Below are 22,114 nucleotides of genomic sequence, written 5' to 3'. Positions count from 1 at the left end.
TGTACGTATGCGCGTACGACTGTCAAGCAATTAGATCATTCTGTAACATTATGCCCTAATGATTATTGTCCTTGGTACATGTATATGTTGTACCTGGGTCCAAGTTATGTATGAAATCTAAACCTAAATCAAACAAAAGGGCAAGAAAACGAGTCCAAACTCACTCAATGTATGCCTATATCTTCTCAGTATGAGTTTAATTGGGATTTTTGCTTTAAAACGTAATATATCATGTAATACATTATCTTGTACATTTACACATCTTCACCTCAGTACTCTCATGATCTCTCATACTTTTCTGGATAACAGCATTCTATAGCTAATTTCAAAGTCAGAACTGAGCCACCGACAGATACAATTGACAATGTTTATTGTAACCGACCATAAATGTATGACCTTCAAAAACACAGCACAAAAATGATATTAAACATCAACATAAATAGGCAATGGTTATAAATCATAGCTATTCACAATAATACCAAAGGGTAAACCGATCTTTTAAACAATAAGTTATTACGACAATATTCATCATGCTAGTAAGTAGCACTTCAATATTGTTTGGTAGAGTGAACTATATATATGATAGATTTGCCACTGTATATCATAATCATCATTAGGATGGGCTCATATCTTCATTTCCTGGAGCATAAAATCTGTGTCTCTAAGAAATATGAATCCAGATATTGACTTGACATCTAATTCTTGGGAAAGTTTTCCATGTTCAAGCATGCATGCAAGCATGTATATTTTGAATGCTTACTTGATGTTGATACAACAGATATACAATATAACTGTGTGTCTGGTAACTTTCTTCCTGTTAATCAGTTCTTCACAATACTGTACGGAGTAATCATTAGCAAAAGTAAAAGCAGTACCTACATATAAGAAGATCACAAAACAAGACCAGAATTTTAGAACGAGCTGATTGAAATACATCAGTTTGCCTGATACGGGTCATCTTGTTCCATGTCTAACTGATGAAGAATTACATACTTATACCCACCTGTACATATCAACATATCTACACAAGTACCAAGTGTTGTTTGATTCAATCATAGAACTTTCACCACATTCCTGGCCTGTACATTGTTTTATCCTCTTGTACTTGTATAAGTGTTTTTCTTTGTCACAGTTTCTATCTGTTCTTTCACTACATGCAAGTATACTATCACAAACTACAGTAAGTTAACACAATCGATCTTATCCATGAATTTATACACCCTTACTAGAAGTAGTCCTTAATGGCAGATGGTACATAATTCCCCCTTATATTACGGGACTATATTTGGAAGAAATTGTACTTGTACTATTTGTGATGTCTTAATTGACACCTACATATAAAGCTACAGATGCTCATGCACAGGTTGTGTTAATTTTTGCTGAGTTTTTCAAAACCTCTATAGACTTTTATCATTTCTTCTTCTTGTCTTCCACCTCTTCATAAGCTGGGGGTGGGTCCTGTGGAAAAAAGGCAGGTGGAAATGAGTTCTACAACAGTGAAGCTGTAAATATAGACTTCAATGCTCACAATATATAGGAGCTTGACTTGTACAAGAATAAGCATAACATTACACATACATACATATGCACACGCAAGCATGCACACATGGACACACACATACACACACACAATCATAACGACTGTTAGAAAACAGTTTCGGCATGTAGCAGCCAGTCAAATTTAAAGTACTACTACTACTAACCTGTGGGACAGGCTGTTGCTGAGGCAGGTACACATTGTGGGGGTTGTTAGGGTCATAATAAGCACTGGCTGCTGCTTCCTGGGCCTTCGAATCTGTGACACAAAATTTAGTTTGTATATTTCATGCCACTCACTATACATCATTGGAAAATGCTACCCTCAGCATTTAATTTGCATGGACAATATACATAGAATAGCACTGAGATGGTTCCATTTCAAATCAGAATCTTTTACATTTTTCACCTTCACTTCATTGTTTTACCAAGTCATGATCATACACTCAATTGTTCAAGTTCTAGTAGTATCACAGTATCACAATGGTCTTACCATTTGGGTTCATTCCAGGCGGCGGTGCAGAGGCGTACACGCCGGGACCAGGGTATGGCGGCGGTGGGGCACCATACGCTCCGTTCGCCATGGGTGGTGCAGAGGGGTATGCCGGGGGTGGGTAAGCAGGGTCGAACACTCCTGGGGGAGGGGGACCAGGGGCATAGGCTCCGTTAGGCGGGGGCATGTACACATTGCCCATAGGCGTGGGAGGTGCTCGGTTACCATTGCGAGAAGCTGCAAAAACAAAAAACAAAGCAAAATTTAAGCACAAACATTTGCCAGCAAACAAATGAGCAACATCTCCAGAAGAGTTGTCCTTAATTCATCTGTGTTATAGTTGGTACCTGTCCAGTGTGTTCCTAGAGCTAAACCTTAATGTGTGCTCTCTAACAACAAAAAAACGTATAGAAAAGCAGTGTCCTTGCTTTGTCTAGACTTTGCAACAGATGGGAAGCCAAATATTAGTAGTTCTTTTCCAGCTAGCAATGTATAAACGTAAACTAGATTTCAATAAGAGAACAAGAAACACACATAAAATGGTGAAAAATAAAATGCTCTTGCAAAAAAGCCATCAACTGTAAAGAAGCTAAGACTACCTATCATGCTCTGGAGTTAATATAGGCTAAGATGATTGTACAGTGTTCAACTTGAACTATCAGGACACTCACCTTCACTGCCCAGTTTCAGCAGGCCCTGTCCAAACTCAATGGCTCCTCCGTGGTTGAATGTCATCTTGAAGACAACCTTTCCTTCCCAACCACCTGAGAAAGAGAACAAAATCACTTCTTTACTTTGTGAGCAGTACTTATCGCATACCATAGATAATGTAAGTCAGTGTATTTTATCTGCTTCAATGCATGAAATATTTCCTAGCTATATAGTCATCTCCAATACTGCAAACTACCATATGGAGCTTTACTTATAAGTTATAACTACGCAAAACTGCCTACAATTGTAGCCTCCGTTGCAGGCTCTGAAGCGGCTTTTTGGGGGGCTAAATAATACACTTTCTGCAGCCACCCCGTAACTATCAGCCATCCTGTAACTATCAGCCATCCTGTAACTATCAGCCGCCTAGAGCCTGCGCTATTTCGCTGCCTCAAAGCGAAATTAAAATCACGTTAGGAGCAATTCGCATGTCCGCGACAAGAAGTTAACACGTTAACAACTTGGTCCGCACGCGCGACTGCTCATTTACATACAGCATGTTGTTTACCTACGATAGCGGAACAAACTGTCTTATCTAGTCTACAACAAGTAGAAGAGGGCCTGGACGGGTGAAATGACGACCATCATATTCGCTCATCGGCAATAGATGGCAAAATCTGATTGCAACTTGATTTGCCATGGCCCGTAGCTAAAGCCGACGAAGCTATCAATGCCTTGTCACGGCTCGGATCGCCCAAGTTTGTCTCTCCGATGGGGAAACCGCCATACGCCGCGCGCTCCACCCTCCGCCCTGTCAAGGGCGTCAGACATGCGAAAGAATGTCGAACAAGTCAGTTTAAACTTCTGTATTTAAGAATAAAATCATTTTGACCGCTCAAAAAAATTGTCGGGTTGATGCACACGGGGAAGTGACAGCGCACTGTCTGGGGGAGGTGCGTGTACTGTTCTTATTGTGCGGTCTACCATAGGCAGGAAATTCGCACCTCTGCGTTAATTGCCCTAACGTGATTTTAATTTCGCTTTGAGGCAGCGAAATAGCGCAGGCTCTAGGCGGCTGATAGTTACAGGATGGCTGATAGTTACGGGGTGGCTGCAGAAAGTGTATTATTTAGCCCCCCAAAAAGCCGCTTCAGAGCCTGCAACGGAGGCTACTACAATTGCCCCAAGACCATAAAGTATACAAATCTAGACAACTGATGGGAAGCCAAATCTTACTAATTCTTTGACTTTTGAGGTTTTTTTTCTGTAAAACACATTCAATTCCAGATCTTGATGATATATAAAGGTTCATAACACCAAGACCTGGACAGTTTCTTTGCATGAATATATAGGTTCCTAACTTCCTATTAATTTGTGTACAGTAAATAAAAGTGCATATTGTAGTTCGGTATTTTGAGTCTGCTGTCTCCATACCTCCAGGTTCTGCGCTGACCTTCCCCTTGATGGCGTTGGCTCCGAACATCGGCTGTTTGATCTCCACCCCCTTCATCAGGTGGAAGGGCATGTGGAACGACTGCATCAGGTCACGACCTTTCGTGTGGAAGATCACCTTGACCAGAACAGATGCAGCAGGGTTACAATCACTGTTGTAGATATTAAAGTATAATATTGATGCCTCAGAGCTATGTACAACAAAAATATATTATGCAAGTTCATCATGTAAGTTGTAACGCAAAGAAACTGTGCAAAGTTTTCATCTATGTTATATCATTATAAGATTTATGAAACACTGTACAGAATATTGCTACCAAAAACCTTGGCCTACTCATATATAGTCAATCCATATACTAGTTGGAACTTGGATGGACATTTTGATGAAATATTGACTTCTAAGCTGCTTCACATAATAGGACAGTAAAGACAATGCAATTTTTGTAATGCAATTTTGGCTGCAGCTATAAACATGTCCAGTCTACTGGACATCTGAACAGAACGATCATGGAAGGAACTTACTCTGTAGTTAGTCAGGAATGCCTTTCCCTTCTTGGTGCCCTTGAGGTGGTCAGACAGGGGGCCTGGCTCTGGGTCCTCGAACACCAACTCTACACCATCATAGTCCATCACAATACTAGTAAAACAAAAAAGCATTCCCATCTTTATTCTTAAACTGAGTGTCGTTGCTCCAACATTATGTATATGTTGTGTACAGCATATGTACATGTGCTATCATCAATGTAACAAGCCTTCAGTACAACCAAGGAGATTCAGATATTACTATTAGCATGTAGGATCACAGTAACAGATAGTTCTGGTTTCTCGTGATGCGGGGTTCAACAACTAATGACATGAATCAATGTTCAACCATTTGCCGCTACATACACATACAAGCCTACAAAAACTATCTTACATCGACAATTTTGCAAGGAAGATAGTTCAACACTGAACACAATAATGAGCGATTGGTCAACTGTTCTGGCAGCAATATCTCTATACAAACTATTGGAGAGATGTCTCATTTGGTTCTACATAAGCTATGTGGCATTGAATGGTCTGGTGTAGGTATAAAATACGTGTACGTGCTTCAAAATGGTTATGACGACATCATCTTAGCTCAAAAACAGCATCCGGAACCAGGAAGTGTTCACATTCGAGCACGTATTTTCTCTAGAAAACGCACATAGCAACCCCCAAATACCACATCTACAGAAGCTTGGTGTTTTTAACAAACAGACAACACAAGACACAGGTGGCAAATGTTTCCGTACCGTTCTCCATGAAAGACTAAAACTCCACCGTTCTGATGGTGCGCTCTGTTCACCGCCATCTTGGACTCTGTGATGATGACGAATTTTCACGTGACGTCATGGTTGACCTCTGACATCAACAACAAAGTCAATAACATTGGTCGCAACACAGGTCGCAAGCTCATGAAGCTCAGTCTACACAAGGAGGTTTAATCAAACCTCCTTGGTCTACATCAGGGATCTCCTTGCCTGGACCATATCCGCCTTTTGGTGACCGTAAATCGCATACAGAGCAACGCCTTTTAAAGAGAGTGATGGTAACTCGTTTGAGACGCAATTTCTGACAAGTCACTTTATTTTGATCTGTCGGCCGTGAAAGGGCAATGATGTCGTTCACACGAATTTCCCATGCAGTTCCTTGTCCAACATGATCAATCCTTTTCTTTGTAAAATTGTGCTGCTTGGCAAATTTTGCCCGACCCCATGTTACCGTTGGAATTTATCTTACTTTCTTACACAAACTATTGAAACGAAAACAACAGATCGGTCACCTGATGACCCAGATCGACGTTCCAGCCACCTGTTGATTTTACTCTGCTGAAACAAAAGACCGTGCGTGTTTAGCGGGGTATGTTACAATTGAGTTCTATAATCCATCTGAGCCTGAGTTACTCTTCAAGCATGGCGATTGTTGACTTTGCAAGACTTCACAGCGCCAAAACTCTTGGGAAATCGACCTATAGATCTCTAGCATGACCTACCTGCGCGTCGCTAAGCAACGAAAGGTCGCATTACCTGTGAACCATTCCCGAGGTCCTCGCACTCTCAGTACCCTGCCTTTACTTTCTCCGCACCTGTCTACGCCTTTTTGTCAACGATATGCCGCCGAAAAAGCCTGTAGCCAAGACGGGAGTCAAACCAAAGCCCAAGGGGGCGGCAGGAGCGAGCTCTGGAGCGAAAAAGCCAACAGGAGCTGCACCTGCCAAAGGCACGCCGGCCCCTGCCACCACAGCCAAGGGTGAGTAGGGTAAAGGTAGGAGGGGGCGGAGCTGTCAAAGTAGCTCGTCTTGGGCTATGGTGCTCGACGTGTAGGATGTTCTTAAAATTCACAAGAGTTGCTGTTGTCACTCTTGTGGTTTTTAGAATTCCTTCGATTTTCATTCTACCATAATTCTTAGGGACGAAACCGCAGAGGCCCTTTGGGACGTTGAGTGATAAAACGGAAAAAAAAAACTCTTCGTGCGTAGCCATAACTTTAACCTAAACAAATGCATGGAGAACATACACTAGTGTACAGTAGTACGATAACGCTGTGCTTATAACATCATATACTATGTCTGATCTATAGTTAGCATTTGTTACTAAAATAAATAAAGACTCACTCAAACAAACAAACAAACAAACAAACTGTATGACTTCTCACCAGATTCAACCTAATCTCCAAGCAGATGCAGAGAGGAAAAATCGTAACGTTTGAAGATCTCAGGCTCCCTAGCAACGAGCCTTTGTTACGATTGTGCCTTTCTACATCTGATTGGAGATTAGATTCAACCCAGATGTTAAGTCCCTTGCCTCAAAAGATCTATGTAATTCTTTTAGATAAGCACAGAAGCATTTAGGCTCAAGGTCTGCGTAAGTTTCATTGAACTTTTTACTGATGTGATTCCACCTTTTCCGCCATAGGGTTAGGTATAGACGTTGCACCCGGCATATTGACATAGTCACGGACTAGTGGCGGCTTATTTATAGAAAAGATTTGTTAGCTCATGGCTGGGGAATATATAGACATAAGAGAAGACTACGCGAAAGACTGCCGCATGCCGTCGAACAGGAGACGATTTCATCATAGATCTGATATCATAATAGATCAGCTCATGCGAGGTTTGTCTATTGATCATGTATCGGAATTCATAACATCATACCTATAATTACGAATCTATGTATCGTTAGGATATTGATGCCTCAAAGTTGTCATCACCACTTCATGTGTATTACTCCACAGAAAAACCTGAAGAACCGAAGGAGATACCAGAAGTGAAGATAGTCCTCAAGCAGTTGGTCGACGTGCTGATCAAAGATACAGGCGACAAGATTAAAGAGTCAGGAAAGTACGAAATATCGTCATCTTTCTTGCACATGTCATGTATGTTGTAATATGCTTATAACTCTTCTGAGGTAATTTGCTGCTGGGCTTTTCTGACGGCAACTTTAGCGTTTTCAACAATATGATTCAGTAAATGCCAGTATGATTCCAAGAAGAATACGTACTGGAATCACGAGTAAGAAGATATGTTCGATTTAGCAATATAAATTTTCCACTCAAAATATATATAATCCCGCAGGTATCACTCAGAAAGTCTAATTCGTAAAGACGATATTTTCAGATGGCCACTTGTTATTGACGAGTCGGACCGAGTGTCTACCTTCCTGCGGTACCAGGACACAAACTACCTGAACGCCAAAAACCCTGGGGACATGGAGCCAGAGAGGATACGTATGGCGATCATTGGGGCAATCAGGTCAGTGAACAGGCTCATAAAAGTACATACCAAATTACCAACGCAACAGACGCAATTGCTCTCTGACTTACTCATCTTGCATGCCATGATGCTGAGAAAAAACTATATGTTCCCATGCCGGGAATCGAACCCGGGCCTTGTGGGGGAAAGCCACAAATCCTGTCCGTCAGAAAAGACCACATGGGATGAGTTGCTCCCTGTTGTCCGAGAAATATAGAGGACTTTTATTGTTGTTTCATCACAATTGAACAACTTAACACCGAACTGACTTTTGTTGATAGCTCAATATTTTAAGTTTAGTGTCCTTTCATGTCTTTTCTTGTCCTTGTCACCAAAACTAGACCTTCATTGTAATAACTTCTGGTTGGTTGGGAAGCCTTGGTTGCAGCCGAACCCAAGTGAAAAACTTGCAACGTGGCTGTAAGCAATCAACCGATGACGTAATACGACCTTAACGCTGTTGTAAAGATGCTCTGTTTATCAGAGAAAATAAAACGGGGAAACTGAAAAAACAAAACAAAACATTTCTACTTTTGGTCCATTGTAGGTTCGGGAAGCCGGTCGTGCTGGATATGATGGACTCGAACATGATCAATGCCGCCGCTGACAAGTTTGATGTCGTGCAGAAGGGCCTTCTGGAGTCCGTAATGACCAAGGACATCCTTGTCGATCAGAAGTAAGCGGTCAGTTATCCTTCACCTATCACTGTTATGAGTCAGTGTAAGGTGAACACTAATTGATATGTAATTCCAAAATAAACACGTGTAATTATGGCAATGACTGTTTTTGAATGACAGGAGAGGGGGGTCTTCGTTTAATAAGGAATGAAGGTTAATATATCTATTCATTTACTTATGTAAATATGTTTATGAACAGGGTCTAGGGGCAATGGCAATGAAATGGTTGTAATGTAAATATTGTTTTGAATTAGATGTGTCAATAATGTCAATGATTGCAAATAAAGACACTTTAAGTTTTTATCAACTTTGCAACCCCTCTTCTTGACATTGTTGTGCACGATGAATGTGGAAAGTAGACCTTTTTCCATGATCATGACCTTCACTTGTTGTCGCTTTTACTCCCGCAGATACAAATCTCTGGTGAAGGACTCAGACCCGGACGAGTACACGGATCAGTCCTCGGCGTTCAACCACGGCATGGTGGACGGCTTCGGGTTCATCGTCATCACAAGCATGGCCTCCCCACCACCTGAACTGATGCAGAGGACTTACGTCATCCGGGTGCAGTGAACTGCACTCCCACACACACCAATCGAATCCAGACTACTCTCCCAGCAGAGGAATGGGTTCGGCTGGTTTTATCAGTTTTTAGGCCTGTTTCCTTATGTCGCCAACCCATACATAAACAAAATAGAAAGCCAAACAAAAACGCCTGAAAACACGTCAAAACCAGCCGGACCCATTCCTCTGCATATACATGGCCATGGGCCACGGAGAGTAAAGTCGACCCCAACCCACCCCTCCCTTAACTTTGTACTTGTTGAGGGTTATGTTAGAATTGTGTGGAGGATCATGATTTATGTACATCAATATTCAGTAGGAACAAATGTGATTATGATTTTTTTCTTCATTTGCCCCAAAACGTGCAATGAAGGATATAACGTTAACGTCAAGTCGAGAGTAAGTGGGATAGTGTTCGTATGAGTGTAGCACAGGCACACTGTTTGTAACTAGTCGGTAACAGTTAACTACAGGAAAATGATTTCTAATCACTGTAATTGTTTCTATGAATTGATGGCAGTTCACAAATTCTTATTAATGCCAGAATGAATACTAGTAACGTTACTAGTATCAAATTGTCCTCAGTGGGGTAATATTACATGAGTCATGGTGTTATGTTCTTACGGGCTTGTGTGTCGTGCGCATGTGCAGAGAATGTGCGTAATTTGACTCACACAACATCAGCTCCATACACGAATTAGATTTGTTTGTTTGTTTGTTTGTTTGTTTTGTTAGATAAATATCACTATGCCACGAATACATTTCATTTCATTTTGACTACTAGTATGTAGATACATCGGTCGGCAGGTAGAGCCTCGCCCTTTCGTGATCCCTTTGCTATAACTGGTTTTAATTAGTGAACAATATGACAGAAACTATTACATTAAGGTTATTGAAATAAATGAATGAAATTATTATGAGCGACGTCTTTTTGATTAAAGTTTAAACCGCCTACAAGTAAAATTTCAGAACCTTCAACGATATTGTGTAGGCCGTTTATTCCCATTTAAAAAGGACACGCAAGCTTCTAAGACCTCTTATCAGCGAGTATAATCAGCTCTCCTTGCTTGAGTACCCTTGAGGATTAGCCAGTCAACGGTTGTAGCAGACGACAAAGTGGCCACACCCCTTTCCGTTTGCCATAATCCTCATTTGAGTTTCCCGCCATTTGTCGTTTCATTGTGGACCAATCAGAGAAAAGAACGGGCGCTTGTTTGTCACGTGACGACGCGGCCAGCTGATTTCAGTTTGAGCGGTCATTTCGAGACGAACAGTAGCAAGTAGCAGACATCGCGCATATTTAGTAGTAATTCCTGCATATCTACAGCCTCAAACTCTCAGGGAATAGTCATGAAAGGTGGGTTACCATATTCTTATTCATATTTCTCACAATTTTGTACCGAGAGAGCTAAATGAAGAACAATCGCGAGGTTTTGGAGGGAACTTTAAACGGCAACATGCTTGGGGCGCTGTGGGAGGGCGAAATTCCGATGCATGCATGTAGCAGTTTCCACTGTTACAGGGACGGTTACTCTGTTTCAATACGGCTAAGTGGTAATTTTCCAAACCTATAGATAAAGCATAGATCTATGATCCATTGGTAGTTTTGTGATATGTGGCGTTTGTGTAGATTATTTGACCCTGTCCTGGGCAGGGCGGGTACGTCTGGCCGCGCGCGCCAGTATGTAGTGATTTGGTTCGTAATCTGGGACACGTTTTCTGGCCAACGACCGGCTAAAATTAATCGCCCCAAAACATCCAGACAGCTCCAGATGTGTGTGTGCTAATGGTACACTTGGATGACTTGTGTTTGGTGAAAATTAAAGTAACTTGTAACTTTGTTGCACTGTAAACAAGAGTATCGTGTTTACGTGTCTTACACTTTGCCGAGAAGACCTTGGCTGAGGATAATTATGTGCAGGTCCACCTCCAAATGGTTACAAGACTTTTCGCCCCCTGACCCGTTCGTCCCCGGGTCCTTTCGTCCCCGTCATGGACATTTCGTCCTCGGAAGACGCTTGTCTCACAATTACAAGTTACTCAATTTTTATCATAACACTTCATCAAACTTGTCAAAAATCCTTCACTGTTGCTTTCTCAAGTCTTTCACGTTGGAAAACCGACACTAACATGACTAAAGTGACGCGCGAGCGACATCATGATGTCGCCACCGCCGCGCCCGCCATCTTGGTTGTTTACGCATGTTGCAAATCGCTCGTGGGCGCCTTTTACGGAGTTTGTATGAGTAAATAAGCTGACTGAAATGAAATTTTGACAAGAAAATTGACTGTATGGGACTATATTTTGAAAAACGCTAGGATATTCATGTTGCTAAATTCACCGATGCCCAAGACCGACTAGAAGTGTATCTCGGTCGAAGTATGACACGTCTGGAAACGGCAAGTACTTCGCCGGCTTAGAGTTTAGCTGCCGTAAAATACTTTTAAAGTAATATCTAATCAGTTATAGAATAATACCTGATAAAAAACTTGTCATTTAGGGTTTAAATGTTGTTGAAATGGGAGGACGAAATGTCCATGATGAGGACGAAAGGACCAGGGGACGAACGGGTCAGGGGGCGAAAAGACCTGATACCCTCCAAATGACTGTTATATTCTCTATAATCAAGTAGGCTAGAGGTCATGTATATGTACGGATCTTCTAAATGATGTGTAAAAGCTATAAGGTCACAGAAAACTGTTTGGACCAAGTACCCGCGTGTCCTTGAATGGCGTCAAGCGTCCCCGGACGGACGACCGTTACGCTGGCCAGTAAACCGCAGCCCAACCGACGCGCGCCGCCGGCTAATGCCGCAGTGTTTGGTTTCCTGATTATTCTCCAACCGTTACTTCCACCCGCGAACCAAAATAAATTTGAGATTAAGATTTATTTTTTTACGCCTTACAATCGTTTCTAAAATTCGTTTTTTGATTTCTCGAGCCGTTTGGGAAATTGTTTTGTTTCAAACTTTTGGTTTGTTTTGAAATGCAAATGACTGAAATCGACGTTATGTCGTCTGCACTGCTACGTCTGCACATCTTTTTTCGACGTGGAAAGACTACAAACCTTGGCTTTTGACACCAATAGCTTTCGATACCAGCCGATTTTTTTTGTTTAGCAATGATTTTTGGATCATATAGTGAATTTTTGGATGCCATATGTCGCTGATATCAACGTGATGATATATCAGTGTTTGTACAGGTGCAGGTGCGCATGTCAACACTGTTAATTTTGTACAATGTCTCATTTTTCTGCAAACTGTTTCTTATAGAACTGACAGACAATGCAGTTCAATTCTGTCTAACTCCGAGAGAAAATTATTCGAATTTTGTCCCAAAGAAATACTTGGTGAAATCCTGATCAGTTGAGGATGGGTGAAGGTGATCAGTTTAATTTTAATTTTTCAAAGATTTTGTGGTGTTATGTGTGTTGTATGTTGCAGTTTAGGAGTCCTCTATTTTCTATTTTCGTGTTCTCCAAAATCTTTCATTTTATTTCAAATCAATGATTTTCAAGCTCAAGGAGTCAGTAAATCCATCACTTTTCGGTCAGTCAATAGATGGAATGTTACCATGATCCTGAGCCAATAGGTGTACTAATTTCAGTCACATCCATCCTTCTGTAGTAGAAAACCAGATGACTAGAAGGAGAACATGCCGTCGCTGCAAATCCGTGTACAAGCAATGCAAGCCTGGCGTGAGGAAAGCCCCGGACATCTGGGCACTTCCAGAAGAACTACAACTCCTCATGCTTAGGTACCTCCCAGCAAAGGACCTTGCCAATATGAGACTGGTAAGACTGGTTTAGAAGTGTAGATATAAACATTAACTGCACACACACCTGTATATGCACAATATTTCTCTACAGTAAGCTAGCAATCATCCACTATGTGATGTGTGTCAGCCAGTTGCTAATATGCAATCCATAACTCTTGTCTGCATATATATGTGTGTGTTCGATATTGAAAAGAATATGGTTTTCAATTTAATCGGATAAAGAACAGAACAGGTCTCCCTACACCTATAGTACGACCAGAAAAAAAAAATCAACCACTGTATCCGAGGCATGGCTACAAAGCAAATACACTAAGCATCGAGTTTCAGTGCATTTGCCTCTTAGATGGCTGGTGTTATAGCTAGAAGGAGTTAGTAACTAGCGGTCATTGTGTAATTGACGGTAACCTGACCTCAAACTAAATATCCGGCATGCAGTCGGCACACAACATCTAATGTTATTCAAATTAGTGCTAACGACTTTTCGATGTGCGCCAAGTGAAGTCGCAAAGAACGGCTATAGAGTCCATATGGTGATAGCTGGCCAAAGAGAATGTTTGGCAGTAGTTTGGATCAAGTGTCAAGAGGGTTAAGAGGTGCAAAGATCTTATTTGTTTAACAACTTGACATACCTTGAGTAGGTCTAACTTGGTGACCTCTTGTACCAAAGTTCAACATGTTTATAAAAGAAAAACTGTTACTACACAAACAATGTCAAAAGTTTGCAACACTACTGGAACTATGCATAACATACTGTACTTACTGTTACTCAGATACTGAAATTAAACACTGGTAAAGCTAAGCTCCTTTTGGAAAAAACAGTATGTAAAAGCAAGGAGGTTTAATTCATGAAATTGATGTCCTCATTGAAAGCACAGGATAAAGAAGTGTCATATCAATACTGAATTTTTTTATAACAGGTCCACTCAAGCTTCAAGCAGCTAGTAGATAACAACCCAACACTATGGGTGAACACTAACTTTGGGGGCATCTGGCCTAGTCCTGCCAATGTGGAACAGCTGAAAAAGTGAGTATGATCATGATAAGAAAAGGTGTACAATCCAGTTTGCGCTGTTAGAAGCAGATCTGAAAAGATTGTAGGGCGATATGTGAAAGTGTTTGATTTACCATCATGCATGTAGTACTTATTCATTTCTTTGCATCAACTTTTTGAGTCAATTTTGAAGTGTCCATAGACAATGCTAACAAATATTTTTCTCTGACTCTGTAGAATTGCAGAATATGGAAACCTGGAGCTCCTTATCAAGTTGGGTGTGGCCTATCTGTACAATGAAGGATGTAAGTAATCTAGGTGTATTTCTATGATAAGGCATTCTGTTTCTATATAAGATGTAACTATATAATGAGACTTACAATATATAATGAGACTTACAACTGTGACTGAGGAAAAGATTTTATTTACAAATTATAGGAGTATGGTTTGTGTGAGGGGGAGACAGGAATGTATGATTTCTCTGCAATTCTTTTTACTTCACAGCTTGTGTAGCATTTTCAACCTTAAAATTCCAGTAAGAGCATCTGAATGAAATAAACGTTCCTTTCTCACAGTTCCAGAAATCGAGGGAGAGCAGGCGAGCAGGAACGGTGTCCGTGCAGCCGAGTTCTTCATGAAGTCAGAGGAGCTGGTCCGAGCTGCGGGCACCCCGCCCTTCACCTGGCTCTTCATCCGACCTCCATGGACCACTACGGGCACCTGCTGCAAGTCACTCGCCTTCAAGACCATCAAGGACAAGGCAGCCAGCACTGAGGTATGTGTTTCCTGATGGCAATGGCCAGTAAAAGACTGGTTCTGTTAGAATGGAAAGATTTTCATGACTTTTAAACCATCTGCATTTTAGTTACATGTACTATCATTCAAATAGTTACCAGAGATTAAATATGAGGGTAGTTTTGTTTGCAGTCCATGTAAGTTATTGTAACCTTTTTTCTTTATTTCTGCAGAACACCAGCCCAGCCTTGCCATTCTGCATAGCCAAAGCACAAGGACTGTTCGATGTAAGTTGTTCTGTTCACCATATGTAGATCTTTGTCGATCATCTCTGCTGAAAAATCCACAGAAAACTTCTGTCCATCAGAGGATAGGGTTTAAAGTTTAAGAGGACATAGAAAATATAGAAACCCCAACAGTCTCAACTGCACTCCAAAAAATACATGTGTCTATTTCTGTTTGCATTTACATGCAAGTATTTTGCTTACTGAATGGATTGAAATAATGACTCTAACTGACTGATCCCTCTGTTTTCACTGTAGGATGAGGAAGAGCGATTAGAGGCAATCAAATGGTTTGAGCAGTCAGCCAACATGGGATCTGAGTATGCTACCTTCACCATGTGGGAACTCAAACACAAGGACCAGGTGAGTTGACTTGTGCTTTGGGTAAAGGAGAAAGTACCTAAGAAGCAGGCCTTTGGGCTAATCAAGCACTTCTAGTATTTTCTCATTATGATATACTGTAATAGATATGCTGGTTAAGTCAGATTGTCAATAAAGTTATCCACTGTCAAGTCCTACAGTTCACAACCGTGAACATTACAGGTTAGCACTTACAACCAGTCAGGTCAACACTTCACTTACAGGAAAACACACTTTCTAAAGTCTCATTCTCTTTTCCACAGATGATCGACCGCGTAGGCAGCAGACATGCTGTTAGACTGCTGAGAGAAATCACTGCATCTGGCTCCTGGCAGGCACAGGTGAGGATTGGTCTCATAGTCTATTCAATCTCATTACAAAAACAACAACTCATGCCACAGACATGACTATCAAGGCATAGATTTTATTTGTTAAAGTCACTGATGCCAAGATACTCTACAGATCTAGATGTGCCTATTTTTAAGTTTGTTTAGTGTTACTGGTGGTTCTCATCTGGAGTGCAAGCATTTGTGACTGACTACAAAGAGAGAATACAGACAACCAAATGCTTCTTGTCTATAGATGAATTACATCAGGAAGTTTTCACTTATAATGTTATATTTTCTGTTTTCAAGCTGGAACTGTGCAATGGATATGCCAAAGGCCTGTACGGTGGTGTGTGTGCTGCCCAGGCAGCTGAGGTGGTGCGGCAGTTTGTGTTGTCCTCCCATCCCTCCTACAGCCACCGGATCTTTGAGATTCAGAAAGGCATGAACAACATCATGAGGTAGGAGCCAGGCATATTTCTTTTTTCTGTCATTTATTTCATTTATTGCCACAATTAGCCTGACTAAATCACGTTCCATGCTGCCCCCTCACTGCAAGTGATTGTACAACACAGGCTTTGTTACTAGCATAAATTGCAAATATACACACCGTTGCCAACTGACACAATCCGCCACGATTTAAATGAGCAAAATTGTAGTACTGCAATCAAAGATTTCACAAATACATTGCGTGTCCGTAATGCATAGAGACAATAGTAGAGAAATATGAAAGTATACCTTGTCCCGTTCAATCACACTATTTTGGAGTAATCATGAAAACCCATTTTGACCAAAGCTTATGCTTCTACCCACAGATTTATCTTGGTGGACTGGCTGGTGGAAGTTGCGTCCATGAAGGACTTCTCGACGCAGGTTCTGCACGCGGCCGTGCGATGCGTGGACCGTTACCTCATGACGCACAAGACTCCGCGCTCCAAGCTGCAGCTAGTGGGAGTCGCTTCCATGGTGCTAGTAACACGGTAGGACAGCCCTGGTGTTTTACCTGCAATACATTTCCTACAGATTTGGATGGTATGAACTTAATAAAGATAGTCATATTGATTCCGTGGTTTGTTATCCACTGTGTCTATGGCACGGTGTTGGAAGGTAGAGCCCATTCCTCTCCTTCAACCGCTGTTTACCTCCCCAACAGTCAGGAATCGAACCCGTGAACCCTCTAGCATAGCCACTCATATGGCCATTCAGCGCCACACAAAGGTTGCCAATATGACATTTTATAACTGTTTCTTCTAGTTTTTAATCAATATGCTGTTTATTCTTTCCTCAGATATCTTGCCAAAGACATTTTGACAGTGCGTGAAGCGGTCTGGTTGACAGACAACACCTACAAGTACGAGGATGTAGTCAGGATGATGGGGGAGCTGACGGCCACACTTAGGGGAGAAATCAGGGTGAGTGGAAAACTTGGAGCCAAACAAGGCCTTTTGATACTGGAAAACAATCAATTTGCAACCCTGAAAATTTTTGTCTGTTTGAATTTGAGCGAAAGGAAATAACAAACACAGACTGTCAGTCAACGGAGCATAGAAAAATGACGGCAATATTGTTTTTTGCTTTTAGTACACAAAGTTTAAATACAGTTTGCTTTTGTGTGGTTCATGTTCAAATGACAGTCCCCATTGTAAATCAGTCAGGGAGGTGATTGTTCTGGTTTTGGGAAATGTCGTTCAAACGTTTGCTATTATTTATATTTACTGACGTGCGCAATTGCATAGTTTGTGACCAAATATCCCCAATGACAAAAGCAGTTTGTGTTGTTCAAATTCAACAATTGAAATGTTTTCCCCGGACATAGGCGCTGACCTCAGCAGACTACCTGGACCTGTTCTTCAAGCTGCAGTTGCTGGACCAGAGAACCAAGTGTCTGGCAGCCTACATCTGCGACCTGGCCCTGCTGCAGACCGAGATCATGGGAGCATACAGCCCTGCTGTCATTGCTGCAAGTGCACTGCTGCTAGCCAAGATGACCACCAGCAAAGGTACCTATTTTAGATGCAAATGCCTCTTATATTCACGCTCTTTTGTTAAATCCGTAGGAGCCCCAAGAAATGTAGATATTCAAACTATGCTGGTAAGCCTAGTCCATCCTCGCAATCTGTGAAGGGCATTTCATCTTCTAAGGATGGCAAATCAATGTAAGTTGTATAAGATTTATGCCTGTAGTAGAAAAGAGTCATTCTTTTTAACATGTCTGCTTAGGATTGCAACAAGAAGGAATTACAAAAATGAGTCAAGTGATGTCTTATTTCCTGTTACATTATTGAAGAAAGTCTTACAATGATTTCTTTTGCCTGCCAGATGCTGAACTATGGTCCAGTCACATGACACAGTTCACTGGCCTCCAGGTCGTGGACCTCCTGACCTGTACCCTTCAGGTCTACCACAAGTGGTAAGTCTAGTCACCTCATGTTAACAAGATCTTTCCCTTCTACCAAATTCTAGATCTCCTTTACCCTGACTACCATTCATGACTAACTGTTTGTTTGTCTCTGTGCTTCAACTCAGTAAAGAGATCAAAATATATTACTAGTACTAATAGTATACCTCTTTCACTAGCACAATTGTTAAGATCGTCTCACACTTCAATCGTTTATTTGTTGTAGAATATGCAAGTTACTGGTAGTCCCAATTCCAATCTCCTTTTAACTGTCCAAACATATACTAGGCATTTGGCCTCTGTCAGCTTGACCGTTGTAAAATCCTAATTTGCATCAACCCTACTGCATCGGCTTTGGCTAAACAGTCCTATAGAATGACAGTCTGCCACATAACACACATCACTAAGTCGACTTAGTTCTTTCTAAGAACAAAGTTCTTTTCTGTGGATCCCCTTTTCCTCTGCATTGTCTAGCTTTTCCTTATTTTAACTTAAGTCCACGCATGACAATAACCTTGATCACCCCTCTTACAGTTTGTGCCAACCCCCACCACGAGATCACCACAACAACCCGCTGACCGCCGTCCGCCAGCACTATGGTGACGAGCGCTTCTGTAAGGTCAGCGAAATGGAGCTCCTCAGCAACAATGAGCTGATAGGAAGGCTGGGATTGGACAGCAATGTCGCAACAGAGCCAATCACAGCGGACTTTGCAAACCAGAAGTTGAACATTGACATCCTGGGATCCTCTCCTAGACCTGTGAAGAGTGCAAGGTAGGTTGACTTCTGAGAAATCACTGAGCAGATTTGCTAAAGCATGAACATTTCAGCATAATTCAGGGTTAGCACAGACTTCTCCAAGTTGAGAGCTCTAAGATTTAACTGACTTGAAAAAAGAACAAGTGGTTACACCAAGTTTTCAGTTGGTAGCATTTGGCAGCCCTGTGCTATGCCTGATTTGTATGTATATATAATATATAATAGTGATTTTTTTTAAGCCTCTAAATAAAGGTGAGAACAATCTACACCCATCCGCCCAGTCAAATCATCCATGGAATCAAACAAAATGCTCTGTGAAATAAGCTCTGTTGATTCTACTGTACTATTCACAATGCCTTTGGTAAAATAAACCTGACATTTTTTCCGTCCACCAGACCATGCCCTGACCAGGAGGCAGACCGCAGCACCATGGTGACGCCCATCATGGAACTGTCCATGGACAACTCTGGGTACGAGGGAGACATGGAGAGCGAAGGAGAATACCTCGGTAAGGAGGACTGCTGTGCCTAGAACCAGAAGTGAAATGTTAGCAAAAGTCCTAGCCTGGTACATGGCTTCCAAATCTGTCATACTCAGCCTCGCCCCATGCACTTCCAAAGAAAGCTGCTAGAGAGCTCAAACTTGTGTGGCTTCTTCCCAAACACAAGAGCTATCTACCACCTAAAAATCGTGACTGTTCCTTGTCTAGAACATGAGGTTCATAGCTGCATAGTCCCTTTCATCTTCTCCCAAAATGCAAATGTGGAGAAGATGAAGAGACTTGGCAGATATGATAGCTTGGATACCATGATGGGAGGCAAAGCATTCATGTTATACTGAATGTGGTTTGAGAACAGGTTCAGTTTAGTTTTCTGCTAGAAACCCTGCAGTTTTAATTTTGCATACAAAGAATGAAAATCTTGTGTTCCAATTGAACAGACCTGCAATGTTAAAATTTTGAGAAAAATGTACTGGCAAATTTTGGGGAGTTCTGATATTTGTATGGGAAACATTCCCTCAAACTGAGCCTTGTTTTGTTTCCTCTGCAGACATGTCTGATGAAGAGATGAGTGAGGATGACCAGGGAGATGACGAGGTGTGCACATGCTGCTCAGCAAGTGGCTCATCTGACAAAACTTCTGATTGGCTGGATGTCATCAGCCCCACCTCAGCCAGCAAACCACTGTTCAGGACACAGACTGCTGTTGACCAATCCATGACCAGTATGGACGTCTCCATGGAGACTCCCAGTCAGTTTCTCCAGGACTTTAACTGCTTTGACATTGAGGGTGCCAGTAACAGTTCTGGGGTGTACTATGATGAAATGGGGGAGTCAGCAGCCAAAGTTTTCCAGCCACTGTCTAAGGGCATGAGGAACATCACAATACGTGCGCGGCGCAGGGCCAGCTCGCCAGAGTCGTCAAGCCCATGTTCGAGTGTGTGCTCCAGCCCTAGAGCGCCTCTACGTGCCCTACAGAACATCAGCCAGGGAGTTGCCAATGCAGTTCTACCTCAGAAGAAATCAGTCAAGAGAAAGGAGTGTGCTTGAGCTTGGAGGACATTGTTCCAGACACTGTGTAGGACTGCCATATGTGATAACATTAGAACAATGGTAACTTTTTGTTGTGTTTGACAGTAGGATCTGCATGCAATACCATTGTAGTTCTGTTTCCATAGGCTCTTGTTTTCCCCCAAACGTTTCTAGTTGTAGCTATAAGAAATCCTAGGTCTTTGCAATACAAACATGAAGACATAGAACTATATCTCCCAGGCAATAGTGGCAACTTTGTCTTCAAAGCAGCATTCAGAATGCAGCTCTCACTGTTACAGTCTGTGCCATACTGTTGTTTGGCTGCTCGTTTTACAATCCGTATTTCTTTGAATTCTGGCAGCTTTCATTTGTACCAGTACTACATTCCAGATTACAATTTATGGTCAAAGTTTCAAAGACTCTTGGTGATGGCAGCTGTCTTCCAAATGTATATGTCTATGTTCATAGTAAATAATACTTTCATTCAATACCAAAGTTTTTCCTCACATGTCCTGTCTTATGAAATATCAGTAGATTGTTATGGATGATCTGAATATTTGTTGTGGATATAAACAGTAGTAAAATGAGAATGCAGAGCTTGAGGTTGTCATTCAGATTATTACTGTGTCAAAGAAGCGATCAAATGTGTTATTTGATGTAAGCAAGCTACAAGAGTTTAATGTCTTATGATTCTGTGTGAGCTTAAGTTGAGAGGAATCCAACAAAAAGCAAGGTGGAATTAAGTGATTTTGATAATAGAATAAGCCAAACAAAAGTTGTATCAATATTTAACATATCTTCAGCTAAAATGACTTTCTGTCAGATCAGTATATTTACTTGTGTCAATAAGTTTTCAGGCAGTACATAGACTTGGACCAAATTTAGAAAGTGTAAAATGAATTTGGTGATTTGTAGTTTGTATCTGGCATTATGGTGCTCAAGAACACTTTGGTGCAATGTCAGGATTTGACATCATTTAACAAGTTACGTTGTGAATAAGGACATGACAATGATTATTGATTTGTGACTATCAAATATGCAGTTTCCAAGAATTGAAGTCACGATGTTACTAAGCTATACTTATCAGGGCTGTCCTGTATTTTTTCACCTTTTTTCCATTAATTGTACATACATTTTGTTCAACTTTCCCTTTTTTGTCTAGATATATATAAGGCCTTGATAACATTGGATGCTCTTTTCCAAGCCAGGCTTACTAATTGTTATGGTGTAATATACACTATATTGTTAACCCTGGCACTGCTGATGTATAGTAAAACCAACATAATTTGGTGTGTGGGTTAAACAAGACTAGCCTAGCTTATATTAGGAGAGAAACTTATATACTTTCAAAGCAGATATAGGCTTTAGATGACCAGATCTGTGTAAAATTGTTTCCATAAAGAATGATAGCTTTGGTCCAATAGGTTGCATTAACAATTTGCTGCTTGGCTAGTTGCATGCCGCGCTGCTCTTTAGCAAGAAGCTTTGGTGCAATGATGCAAGTTGCTGTGTATCGTAGAGCGTTGCACTGTATGATATTATGATCGTTATGTTTTGCACCCAGCGTTTGCCTTATCGTATATACAAGGCAGTCATGCAGTTCTTCAAATAACATTCCAAGATATTCTTATACAGTAAGCTGAAATCTGGCTATTTTCATGTAAACTTCAGGGAAAATTCAACCTATTTTTGTACGCTCCATATCATCATTTGTATGTTCCACACCGTTTTCTATTAAATGGAATTTCTTGTACTTTCTTGTCCTCCAGTTTATGCTTTCATTCCAACTGTCGAGTCACATATTTGTGC

At 41.3% G+C, this 22,114-nt stretch overlaps 3 protein-coding genes across 5 annotated transcripts; 2 read left to right on the top strand and 1 right to left on the bottom strand.

Moving 5' to 3' along the window:
* Positions 1-168: 168 nt before the first annotated feature.
* LOC136440004 (WW domain-binding protein 2-like) lies at positions 169-5,534 on the bottom strand. Of its 2 annotated transcripts, none has more exons than XM_066435740.1 (7): positions 5,407-5,534; positions 4,655-4,769; positions 4,115-4,250; positions 2,701-2,793; positions 2,030-2,266; positions 1,704-1,795; positions 169-1,458 (listed from the first exon to the last, which is right to left on the bottom strand). In XM_066435740.1, the coding sequence occupies exons 1-7, from the start codon at positions 5,463-5,465 to the stop codon at positions 1,411-1,413; spliced, it is 780 nt and encodes a 259-aa protein (XP_066291837.1). In that variant the 5' UTR covers positions 5,466-5,534; the 3' UTR covers positions 169-1,410. The 2 variants fall into 2 exon arrangements, with proteins under 2 accessions (XP_066291837.1, XP_066291838.1); XM_066435741.1 differs by having other exon boundaries at positions 2,030-2,170; positions 5,407-5,515.
* A 613-nt stretch (positions 5,535-6,147) lies between these two features.
* Positions 6,148-10,062, top strand: LOC136440005 (IQ motif and ankyrin repeat domain-containing protein 1-like). Its single transcript, XM_066435742.1, has 5 exons — positions 6,148-6,403; positions 7,388-7,493; positions 7,770-7,904; positions 8,452-8,580; positions 8,992-10,062. Exons 1-5 carry the CDS (start codon positions 6,265-6,267, stop codon positions 9,152-9,154), a joined length of 672 nt encoding a protein of 223 aa, XP_066291839.1. The 5' UTR covers positions 6,148-6,264; the 3' UTR covers positions 9,155-10,062.
* Positions 10,063-10,370: 308 nt separating this feature from the next.
* On the top strand, positions 10,371-22,058 carry LOC136440002 (cyclin-F-like). 2 transcript variants are annotated; one of them, XM_066435734.1, is made up of 16 exons: positions 10,371-10,502; positions 12,771-12,937; positions 13,839-13,945; positions 14,150-14,217; positions 14,488-14,687; positions 14,881-14,934; positions 15,190-15,294; positions 15,555-15,632; positions 15,927-16,078; positions 16,433-16,597; positions 16,906-17,029; positions 17,434-17,617; positions 17,937-18,027; positions 18,550-18,789; positions 19,170-19,282; positions 19,824-22,058. In XM_066435734.1, exons 1-16 carry the CDS (start codon positions 10,496-10,498, stop codon positions 20,321-20,323), a joined length of 2,355 nt encoding a protein of 784 aa, XP_066291831.1. In that variant the 5' UTR covers positions 10,371-10,495; the 3' UTR covers positions 20,324-22,058. The 2 variants fall into 2 exon arrangements, with proteins under 2 accessions (XP_066291831.1, XP_066291835.1); XM_066435738.1 differs by having other exon boundaries at positions 10,387-10,502; positions 12,774-12,937.
* Positions 22,059-22,114: the final 56 nt, after the last annotated feature.

Source organism: Branchiostoma lanceolatum, chromosome 8 (assembly GCF_035083965.1).
Source record: "Branchiostoma lanceolatum isolate klBraLanc5 chromosome 8, klBraLanc5.hap2, whole genome shotgun sequence".
Lineage (NCBI taxonomy): Eukaryota > Metazoa > Chordata > Leptocardii > Amphioxiformes > Branchiostomatidae > Branchiostoma > Branchiostoma lanceolatum.
The sequence above is the reverse complement of the archived record's forward strand: the minus strand, read 5'-3'. Positions and strand labels throughout refer to the sequence as shown.